The sequence below is a fragment of the Aythya marila genome, assembly GCF_965140915.1.
Source record: "Aythya marila genome assembly, chromosome: 2".
Lineage (NCBI taxonomy): Eukaryota > Metazoa > Chordata > Aves > Anseriformes > Anatidae > Aythya > Aythya marila.
This window is the reverse complement of record NC_139043.1, coordinates 105,384,706-105,396,913: the sequence shown is the minus strand read 5'-3', so window position 1 is coordinate 105,396,913 and position 12,208 is coordinate 105,384,706. Positions and strand designations below refer to the sequence as shown.

At 40.5% G+C, this 12,208-nt stretch overlaps 1 protein-coding gene across 11 annotated transcripts in view; it reads right to left on the bottom strand.

Moving 5' to 3' along the window:
• Window positions 1-12,208, bottom strand: part of EPB41L3 (erythrocyte membrane protein band 4.1 like 3) — a 134,736-nt gene that overhangs the window by 55,157 nt on the left and 67,371 nt on the right. For all 11 annotated transcript variants that reach the window (XM_082752953.1, XM_082752951.1, XM_082752949.1 and 8 more), the window contains exons 2-3: window positions 11,086-11,294; window positions 6,301-6,498 (exon numbers count right to left, since the gene is read on the bottom strand). In XM_082752953.1, the coding sequence (XP_082609079.1) occupies window positions 6,301-6,498; window positions 11,086-11,283 (396 nt within the window). In that variant the 5' untranslated portion in view covers window positions 11,284-11,294. The remainder of the gene's footprint in view (window positions 1-6,300; window positions 6,499-11,085; window positions 11,295-12,208) is intronic.

Here is a 12,208-nt window from a genome sequence, read left to right as displayed (position 1 = left end):
GGAACATACTCAGGCAATACTCAGACTCCTACTGACATGTGTCAGGTAACATAGATCTTAACTGAATCCCCTGGCTAATCTAAGTCAGCCCTAATTAGTGGGTCTGGGGACAGAAAACATTCTGTATAATGCCGACAATGCATCTCAGGCCAGTCACATTTACTGAAACACGTCCTAGGTAAGGAACAAAAACCTAACGCAAAGCTGTTCATATTAAATTAACTGAAATGTAAGCAGAGAGTAGGTCAAAAGGAAAAGACTTATTAAAAAATTCCCTCTTGCACTCAGTAATAAGTTTCACATGTAAGGCCATTTGCACGAGACTGTGTGGAATTCATTAAACAATTAAAATGTGCAGGGGGTAACTGAAACTGTATCCTTCAGAAAGCAGAGCGCATCTTATTACAGCAGTTTCCTTCCTGACCTTAACTTCTACCTCAAAATGGGTAAGAAAGGCCTTATTGAACTGTCTGTGGCAAAGCAGAGCACACGTCTGCCCTGAGACAGCTCCTGGGGAAGGGAGGGCTGGCTCCAGTGCTGCACCGGGCAGGGGTACAGTGGTATACCAAGAGATGGGAGGATTTTTCCTCTGGAGTTAGTATTACAAGCCAGATGTGGAAAACCAGGAGAAGAAACACAAGTCATCACTTTCTTTTTTTTTTTTTTTTTTTTTTTTTCTGGCAATAGTGGCAGGGCAAAAATAAGCGTGCTCATTTTTACTCTTCAAGTCTGTCCTACGACCATCCTTACTCTCAAATTTATTACAGGAAGCATCCATACCCCCTCACTTTCTCAAGAAAAGAAAAATTTCTGTTAAACACAGTGCTTCATGCTATATGAGAAGCCATTCACTTCATGCTCATTTTGCAAGGAGGAGTTTCAGGACATACTTGTGCAGGGCAGACAGCAACCTGTCCATTCCAGCCTGCCTCTGTCTGGGTTATAAATCCTGGTTACAAATATACAGAAATACACCTCACCCTTTCCATTCAAGTATGGTGCTTTGAAGGCCTCTGAGGTTGTGGGGAAACTGCTAAGAAAATGGTCCTGATTAGGCAGGCCCCTCACAGAATTGTAGAAGGGGCTATTGCAACTGGGCAACAGATTAATGCTTCAGTGAAAGCAGAAGCTTGACAGAAAACTGGATGTGAAAAAAAAAAAATGTATATTTAACAATCTCCTCCTACCTCAGCTGAGCCCCATCCACAAAGAAGAGGGGGTACTAGTAATGCTTCCTGAGATGCTGGATTTCCACGCTCCACAATATCTGAATTACACGGCAACTCAACCTGTCTGATATAGGGCTGCAGAGATGCCACAGCAAGGTTGCCACGGAAACATTTATTTTCTTCCACTGTTCTCCTGTATGATCTTAAAGTCCAAGTGGTAGAAAAAGGAGTATAAATTACCAATGGGCTCAGACAGTTGGGCCCTTGAAAATGAAATCTAATTATTTTGCCATTTATTTGGACAGATTATGTTATAGCTTTCTGATCTCACTCTATGATTAATAACTTGTATATGTTTAGAGCAGAAATGAAGACAAATTCCAACCTGTTTTAGAAAGACACTCCAAATTAGGCAACGTATAAGGAAGAGAATGACAGCTGGTTCCACTTCAATCTTTTAATTAAAATGAAGCAGTCTACATAGCAGAAAAACAAAATGAGGCAGATAGGGAAATGGAGAGGGATAAATCCTAGGAATAGTGTAATTGTACTAGAGCACTCGAAGATCCCTACTTACAGCGGAAGGAATTTAGAAATAAGTTACTTCTGCTTGTTATCCTGCACCTTAGGAAAAACCTCAGCTAGTGCATTCATTGTCTTTTTTTAAGGTTATCTGAAATCAATTTACAGTCTTGGATCTTCCTTTGCTGATCTGAAGAACTAAACAAGTAAATGCAATATATTGGCCTACCTTGCTTTACAGAGAAGCCTTCAGCATCCTCTTTGCCAGAGCAGCTTTGGCCCCAGCTATGGACTTGGCCGCTTTTGAGCAAAAGCGTTTCTGATCCTGGTGCCAGCTGGGGAGCGCAATGAGCAGCACAAGGAGAACTGCTTCCAGGAGGGGTGGGCACCTCATTTGAAATCACAGGCCAGCATCCATCTGAGCAGGCTGTGACAATTGCCGTGTCTGAGCATCCCTGAGAAACCTCCAGTTGCTTTAGGACACGAGGGAAGCATGGACTGAACCCAAGGCTGCTCTGCTGGTGACAACATCAGCATACAACAAACAACTCCACTCCAAAAGCCAACAGCTGTTCCTGGACAGGTGAAGTCCCATTAGGTAGCCATCCCACCTCGGAAAGGAAACAATCCTCTTAAATAAGCCTGCTGCTACCATCCACAGACTCCCAGCCGAGAACTGCAGTAGCAGTGCAGATGGTAACACTTCTGGTTTTGGCTTTTGGAGGAGGATGAATTAACAGGTTGCATTAGCTATTTAACCTGGTTTTGGCTCGTAATGTCTTACTGCATGAAAGACTTTCTGGGTCAGGATAGATACAACACACTGGCAATAACAGTGCAGGGTGACAGGAGGAATCTTTTATCTGGCATTTGCTTAAGATCTTTTCAACGAAAGAGTACCACATTAGATAAACTGCTGTTAACCTCCTCTTTGAAATTACCTCCACTACACTTTCCTCTACAGATACATCTCATACAATATGAAAAGCCCCTGGTGCCATGTATGCGATGTACTGGGCGTGAGAGAGACAGAAAGGAACAGTGGAAGGCGGTAAAGATTCTCAGTATTGGATAGGGAATAGGAAAGAGGGGTTTGTGAAACAAAGAACAGCAAGGGGATAATGGATTAACCAAACCTGTCTCAGAAGCATCTGAATCTGTGAGCAAGTGTAATTTTGGCTGTCAGGTCTTTAACTGGATGAACACATAATTGATAAGCTGTAGGTTGTGCTCTACTTGAGAGCAATAAGCTTCTTTAAATGATATGAATATTTAATGTATATAAAAGCATTTGTCTTTTGCAGAGCACTCTATAGAGCAACTGATGGATTCTATAATGATCCCCCTGACTAGCGAATGCACTTCCAGAGGGATAAATAACTGGCATACATCCAAATTAAGATTCACCGACAGAGCTGGTATTCTAGCCCAAAAGAAGGTTTCTAAATTTCCTGTCCTTCTAGATTACACTGCTTTTTAGCCTTCAGTAGGCAGAAGCATGGCATACAGACAGAGATGGAAGACAAGAGCTGGCAACACAGGATGGCATTTCTGACTCACATCCACTGATTGTCACATCCCTACCCTGGGCTGCTGTCCACACTGAGAGTTATAGTTACGTGGATAAAACTCAATTAATGGGAACACTACATATTTGATTGGCATGTCCCTGCCCACTTTTCTTTTTAAGGAGTCCACCTTGGGGAATTTACTGACCTCCATAATTTCTTAGATCTTTGAACATGCTTATGTATTTTTTTCAGTTTAAAAGTATATATTAAGCTTACTTGTGGGCCATCTTTAAAATAATAGTTTTTTGTTGTTGTTGTTGTTGTTGTTCTTTTTTTTTTTTTCTTTTAAATGTGACATTATTTCAAGGAATCATAAAGGTTGGAGAAGACCTCCAAGATCATCTGGTCAAACCATCCCCCTAACACCAATGTCATCCACTAAATCATGTCCCTAAGCACCACATCCAACCTTTCCTTGAACACCCCCAGTGACAGTGACGCTACCACCTCCCTGGGCAAACTGTTCCAGTGCCTGACTGCTCTTTCTGAGAAATCTCTCCTCATTTCCAACCTGAACCTCCCTATGCAGAATTCCTGTAACAAAACTTCATCTTCAAATCCTACATGATTTTTTGAAATGTCTCCTGTGACAGATCCTCAGTCTCCCCAGCCTACTAAATCTCTTTGTATACACTTTTTCTCCCCTGGATAAAAAGCAGAGCAAACGTTACTTCGTTTGTCTTGGCTGGACACGGACTCCTTTCACTCTTTTTGAACTTTGTGAACATATTAAGCAGACTTGCCCAGGGATCTTCCCCTGGGTCAAAGAGTAGGGTGTCCTGGAGAGGTACCTGCAGTTGCATCCTCAATGCATACCATATGCTAACAATACCACCTATGAAGGACTCAAGGTCTGGGTCATTCATTTAAGGGGTGTAAATACACATGTCATTTAAGCTGTACTTGTGCCTTGAAATATTTTTGACTTTTCACTACTAAATTCTGTTTCAATGCACTTAATGGCCTGCTCATCATCATAGTATTACAGCTTTGTCATCTGAGGATTCATCCTTTTGGGAGCCCTATTCTCATCAATATTACACTCTCCTGAGGAATTCTAACCATCTTAGAGGCAGGTGCAGTGGTTACTGATGACACTCAATAAAACTGCAAGATATTTCAGAAGTCTAGAGAAAATGTATACAAAATCTATATTGGACATATTTTTCAAGAGTTATTCAGAACTTACAAAGCAGACAAATGTGACAAGCAGTAAAACATGATGGTTTCTGTATGCTAGCATTCTGACATTTCAACTCCAAAAGAGTCTAAGTTCAGAGGAAAAGTGAAACTTCCTAAAATAAAGTATTATTCATAGCATTTTTTTGCATAAGTGAGAGTCTAACATAATAAATCTCCCCTTCCGCTCCATCTTATATCCTCATAAAACTCAGCCTTGTAGACAAGATTTCCACAGAACTCCTATTTTGTAAAATTTGCTTGACTGTATTCCAAAAAATGACTCAGATTTTCCACTCGAGTGGCAAAAGCTGAAACAAGTATCACTCTTTCCATCAAAGCCAGCAGAATCATTCTTCCAGGTTAATGGTTTGCACACTATCTTTAACAGATAAAAGTGGGAATACAGGTCAAGAAATGACAATTTAATAGTCACAAAGTACACAACCAGAAAGCTATTGCTAGTCTGATGGAAACAATACAGGATTTGGCCACCTAAACTAAACGATAGTCAAAAGCATGACTGCTAAACTGCTATACAAGCAACTTAATCACAACTGCTCTTTGGAGCTAACTTCTAACATAGCAATATTTGGCCCAAACTGTAAAACCTTCTTTTTCAACTATCACTTTCCAGAGCACTTAAAACGAGAGCAGCTGAGTGAAATCTGAGCAAGGATGTCAGAAACTAGCTCCCAACCAGTTACTCTTGTCCTCCCCACTCTGTCCCCAACATGAGCTCTCCTCCTTTGTATTCCTGTGGATTCCCCTTTCAAGTGTACAGACTATCCCATCCCTCCCTTTTAAATCTTCTGTCCTCCCTGGGTGACTTTTCCACCACACACTGCAGTTACTCAAAGGAAAGCTGGCAATGCTGATCCCTCTAACACACATCCTTCCCCTTCCAGGAGGATGTTGCTCTGGCTGGGGCTCAGGCTTACCTTCTATGAGTAGCTTCCTAACCTAAAGCAGGCTCAGGACAGACAGGTTCACTGCCCAACGACCACCTTAGTGACATGGCTGGAGTGGCTGAATGGAGAAACAGGTCCACCCTAAGGTGCTAAATTTGCTCATGCCTCTACTTCTCTATGGCTTTCTGGAGTTCAAGGCATCCTTGAGCTCTCAGCATGGCTCTGTCAGCAATCACAGACCATAAGTGACAATGCAGTGAAGACTGTCCCTCCCCAAAGGAGGCTCCTGGCAGGGACCCAGAAGGTGAGTTTCCTTACAGAAAACCACCAGCAACTTTACACCAGTGATGATTACATGCAATTATGATTCCCAGTCACAGTGGAGAAGCACATAAAATTCCCCACTCTAACTTCTATTTGCTTCTGACATTTCCTCTGGGCATCTCTTGTGTCCCCACTCATCTCATGATGGTCAAAACTACTGTTTAGATAGTGACTCCATGTGAGTCCCTGTTCAACAGAGTACCAGGGAAAAGAGAAGTCCTGTGAGATCAAAATCCTTCATTGTTTATGGGCTTTACTGCCCATAATTTATTTTCTGCATTCTGTTGTGGCATGTGCTGACATAACATTAATCCCCAGTCTCTGGCTGTTCCAGGGACTGCTCACTAGTCCTCACTGGAGCTCAAATCTGTGCAACTTCTTCCATCTCCAGATAAAACAATGGAAGCAGTTTTGTGCATGGCATTGGTGAAATATCTGGCCATTCATACTTTTGTTTAAACTAGGAATATAGTTTGTCTTTTTTTAAAAAACAAAACAAAACAAAACAAAACTTTTTGTTTGTTTGTTTTTTGTCTTAATCTACAAGTCTTATTCTAAATATTTTCCTCCAGACAGAAAACAAACAAACAAACAAACAAAACTAAACAGGAAGAAGCAACGTACCTCTACTTCACATGCATATTCAGATCCATCCAGGAGTGTCACTTTGCACTGCATATTTTTAGGCTTCTTGACAATCTTTAGAGGAGACTTGGAAAGTTTGCTAGAGGATGACTTTTGAGAGAGCTTGTCGTCCTCTAACTGCTGGTATTCCAGCTGTTTCGCGCTTGCAGCTGCAAATTCTTGTTCCTTGTCTGTGGTCTAGAAAGAGAAAAAAATTAAGTTAGACAATCTGATCATGCAACACAGTACAGTATGCACCCTGCTTTCTGCACACCAAAATTTAAGGTGGGTCAAGCATGGGGCTTGGATGAGAGGGCCCATGATGCAGTGTAGACTCTACCTATTGAAAAGACTCCCTGTGTTCCCCCCAACACTCTCACCTCACTCCAAAGGTACAGAACACCCAGAGAGGGAGGACATGCAGGAAAATACTTTAGGTTTCTTCTTTTTCCATAGTTACAAAATCACTCTCAGACCCTTTTTTCATCTATTGGAAATGCTGAACAATAAGTAAACGTTGCCATGAAGAGACATTCCTAAAGATTGTTGATATTACCTTAAAGTCCTGTATCTATTAAATCATTTCATGTTTCCATGTGGAACAGGAAAAGACCATTAGGTTTGCACTAGTTTTGATATCAGTGAGGTGTGCCTTTGAGAGCGAAAGGCTCCCCAAATGCCTGAGCAAAGGTTTAAACAAACAGGATGGAAATAAGAGGCCAAACATCTTTTATGTGCAGCTGGCTGGCTAATGGATGATAACTACAGGACAAGAGGCTGGATTTTGCTCTCTGCAGATGCTCGATAAGTCCTTTAAGCTGGCAAGAAGTAGGTTCTATTTGAAAGACAAATATACTGCAGGGGGAAGGGGAGAGAAGAAACAATCATGGTTACTTTTCCTTGGGTTTATCTGAGGGTCAGACCATTTGAAGAGTTACCATGATGCAGCACAGCTCGTGGTCCTTTTCACTGCAATAGATGAAAGCCAGAACAGCTCTACAGCATTTTGCCCTTCCTAGCAACAGTGCTATGCTGCAGACATTATCTTTCAAATCAGTTATGCCCCTGGTAGTATCCAAACAAAACCTCATCAGGAGTGCAGTAATATCTAAGCTAGAGTATATATATATATATATGTATGTATGTATATATATATATCTTGCTACAAGGAAAAAATAAACAAACGTTTGGGCTCCAAATGGTTTTCATGTAAGAAGCAACAAGCATCACTGGAAGTAATATTGTAAATTAATCCTCCAAGTCTGTTTTCATTCATTGTATGTAATAAGCCTTCATGAGAATGGAGCAAATCCGTCCAAAGGCTTTAATCTGCTTTGAGACCAAAACAACCTTGCATCATGTAACTAGCAACAACAGCATGGCACTAAATCACAGGGAAGTTTCCTCAAGAGATTTAATACAAGCAAGCCATAAGCTCTCCTTTTTCATTTATGTGAAAGGGGACATTTGGAGTCATCCAAAGCACCATCTCCCACCAAAGCCCCAGCTGCGAAGAAGCAAGGCAAGACCCCACATTCCTCCTTTCCCTACAGGTGAGGGCACAGCCAAGAAGGTCTCCTGGGATTTCCTGGGTGGGGAGATAAGAAGAAAGTGTGACTACGAAGATGCAAAGAGGGACAAAGAAGCTGCTTTCATAACCCACCAACCGACTCTTCCCCCATCTATTTCCAGACCTGGAGGATTTCCTCCTCCCAGCACTTGGACGCCAGCTCTGCATCCAGACGTCAAGGTCCTCGTACACTTTGAAGGCTGGCGGGAGATGAAGGCATAGCATATGTCACAAGATTAGCTGTTTGCTGAGGATTTAATGCTCACAGTGGCCATGACAAAGGGGGAGAGTCCCTCCAGGCTCAGCGCAAAGCTGGAGGCCAGTTACCCCCCTACAACCACGAGGACCAGCTGGCAAGCAGTTCAACCTACTGCACTAAGAGGAAAACAAGACTTGAGATATCTTCTCCTTGGACCCCTGCCACTGATGAACAGAGGGACTCTCATGATTTCTACATGTTTTCTTAAGGAAATCTACGATGGAAATTTACATATGCACATCTGCATGTACAAAAGTCATTTTGGGGCTGGAGACATTATACCATCACTGCAGGTGGTTCATGTAAGAGTTAAACCCTTCCCATGACCCAAAAATCCCAACCAACCAAACCAAAAAACAGATGCATGGAATTAATCTTTTTAAAGAAAATAGGAAAGCTTCTTGAGAGAAAAGCCCGTGATAGCATGGGTACCCTTCAGACATTTAAATTTTAGAAACGTTTTCAGCCTGAAAACAAATTTTTTGAATCCTTAGATTGGTGATCGTTTTCCTTCATGAAGACACTTTTAACTCAAGACTTCAACAGACATTAATTTATTTATAAATACATATATTTTAAAAAACAAAAACAGTATTGACATTATTTTGTTTATTAGGATCCTGTCTACATTAAGATCAGAGGAATCTGTCTAGGTTAAAATCATAGAATGGTTTTACTCCCATTTGTCTGAAGAACAAAACATGCCGAGAACTATTAGAGAAAATCTCCTGAACTATGCTGACATGTTTAGGCACTGAGATACTTTCAGAGCGAATTAAGCTTCTTCTTCCTAAAGAAACCTGACATTGTGGTATCTAGGAAAAAAAAAAAAAAAGGCCAGTGAAAATTCCACATACTCAGTGGATTATTCTGAACTCTATAAACATTGTTGCATTCTTCCCCCATCCTGTTTCCCTCCCTCAGACCACATTTTTGCAGTATTTTCAATGCTACGGACTAAATTCTAGTGCATCGCAAGTTGTCTCAGGGTTTGCTTTTTGAGTATAAGCTTTCTCATCTTTATCTATATTAATATATCATACACAGTATGCTCAATGACAGCAAGAGAGAAAATTATATCCATTGATCCTACAATTTTTGGCCTTTTTAATGATGTCACTGCCAATAGTTCTGTTGGTTAGTATTGCTTTTAAGTAGTTCTTTCATGTGATGCAGACACTTAAGCTACTACAAAATATACTGGGCAGATCATCGCTGCTAGACCTGGCAATTATCTGACAAGAGAATTTCAGATTCACACTGGTAACCTCAACATGGGAAATCTCACATATTTCTTCACTAACTCAGATCTATCAAGGCTGTACAGATGTCTGAGCACAAGTGGGAAAGAAAGAGGATCACACAGCGCACAAGGGCATCTCAGGTCTCCAAGCTCACACCTCCATAAACGCAGATGGACAGTTTGGTGCCTAGGGGCTTTTTTTGTTATTGTAGTTTGTTGCTGTTGTTGCTTTGTTTTGTTTTAAAAAAGAAAATCAGAAGAAACTTCAAGAGCAAAGATTAGTGAAGATGTCTGGAAGAACAAAATTGGTAATACTTATGCCTAGACCTGGCATAATTGAATTTTACGTTAATGAACTGTTTGTGTATTGGTCTTTTCTCCTTGACAAGCAGCCCTTCCTATTTTCCCCAGACTAACTAAACACAATTTTTGATCTACTTCAAAGACTGAAATTCTCCCAATACATAATTTGTAGGCATGGGAACAAGAGCAGAAAGGTCTTTGGTGGGGATAGAGAGCTGATCAGAGTTTGTCAGTGGTAGAAATAGTCAGTAATCAAAAAAAAAAAAAAAAAAAAAGGCAGTTCTTCCAATGGTTGATCTTCAGTAGCTATAAACACCAGAAACCCTGCTTTGCCATGTCTGCTTCTTGGGGTATAAGAAATCAGACACCTCTTTCAATTTGATCCCTGAAATATTTGTCATTCTAAACTTTGAGGTAATACATCCCTAAATAAGGGATACAACAGAAGGCTTTGCTTGTATTTGAAATTGCTTATGCTTCATTTTTTCCTCAGCAACAGCAAATTTGGGCTGTATTTCTGAGGAAAAAAGCTTAAAACCCAAAAGCACAGGCAGTCCCAAGCAGTTCCCAGGGAAACACAACGATATTAAGTAATGCCTTACCTCTGCTTCCTTCACCAGCACTGCGTCCCAGCTAGGTTAAACAACAGGACCTCACTTCAAAGTACCTATTTATTTATTTATTTATTATTTATTATTTATTTTTAAGGGTAGACGAGGAGCAAGACTGACTTATTCCACTCTACAAAAGTGAATGCCATCAGAAGGGAGTCATAACCTTACGGATCTAAAGGGATGTGATTTGCAGGTACCTCATTAATTTTGTTTCACTTACCCATGAAGAACAATGCCTGTTAATCCTATTGACTGGAAATTGTTAATGGGAAAAAGAAAACTGCTGCCACAAATTTAATAAGTGCAACAATGAACCAAATGGAAAAATCGTGTGACAACCCTTCTAAAACCTATTACATGATAAGTTAAAGTAATTATAATGTAGTCAGTTCAGAACTACAAGAAGCTTAAGAGACCACAGATTCTTTATGGCTCACACATCAGACAAGCAAGCATGAAATCAGTTTTCAGCAGGTGTCAAAGATGAAATGAACTCTAAAAACATTTTCAGCTTCTTAAAAATTGGCACTGTTTGCTACCTGATGCAAATGCAAGATGGAAAATGTTTCCCACTTAGTTAATAAGACTGGCCTTACAGTTAAGCACTGGAGGCTGAAAGACCTGACATGAATCTCCAAACATTCTTTACAAAGGCTATTATGTTTAAATGCAAAAGACCAACCAATTAAAACCTACAACCATCAAAACAGCTTCCACACAAATCTGAGTATATATTTCCAATCCTAATGAAACAGGCTCATTATTTCCCAGGAGGAATAATGCACGACTCCCTTACCTGTTCCTTTTTCACTGGTGTGCTGTGTGCTGCCACAGCTGAAAACTGCTCTAGTGCGTTTTGCTGCTCTTCGCTCAACTGCTGCTGCTGCTGTTGGTCCTGCGGCTGGACCTCTGCTGCCCCTGGCTGTGCAGGGGTTTCTTGCTGGTCCTGCTCTTTATCCTTGGACTCAGAATCTGATCCTGACTCTGTAGTCATGGTTGGTTATTCTGTAAAACAAGGAGAGCAGATTTACTGAGTATGATCACGTAGCCATTCACTGGTAAGTTACACTTACAGAATAGAGAATCATTAGTCACAAAGTCTTAGCCTTAGTACATCCAGCCTGTAAACCTGAAGTGACTATTACACTGGCCCAAGGAGAATCACTGGGAAAGCTTTCCTTGTGCAAAGGAGTAAGCCTAAATCTGTACTATAAAGAAGAGCACGATGCCATAAAACCTTATTCTACACTATCACATACAGACAACATTACAGGAATTAAGTTGAAGTTAAATGTAGAAATGCAGTTCTTCATAGTTTGTAATTCATAAAAACAGAGTAACATACTGAGAAAAGCTTGTGTGACTTTAAGCGTCCTAAATCCAACACAATTCACCGTAGCCTGGGTTTCCAAACCATGAGCATGTGGAAACTTAAAAATGTTCAATCTTTTGTTCTTAACATTTATGTCAACAGAGCTTGAACTCCTCAACAACTGCACTGCTTTTGGAAACAGACTCAAGTACTTTTGATGTTTCTAGGCAATATATATGCTGGAAGCATTTGAAGTGGGCCCACCAAGATCAGTGCAATAACGTCCTTGTGTTCATTTCTACCCTTCCCACTTGCATTCACCCACACTTCTGTCATTTCTTTCTAAGTGTTGGAGTATGCAAAAGAAAAGATAAATACTTCCAGTAAGTCATTCTAAGAGTTAGATTTCAGAAAAAGTGAATACAATTTTTTATTGAATATGAAATGCCTATGCCTGAACTTAGCTTTGTCCAGTACAGAATCAAAATGAAAATATTAGCAATATTCATTCAGACTCTTGACATCTGAATTTAAATAGTTTCATTAGAAATATGTGCTTGACACCCAATTCTCAAACTACATAGAAGCAGAATGCAAATTTAGAAGG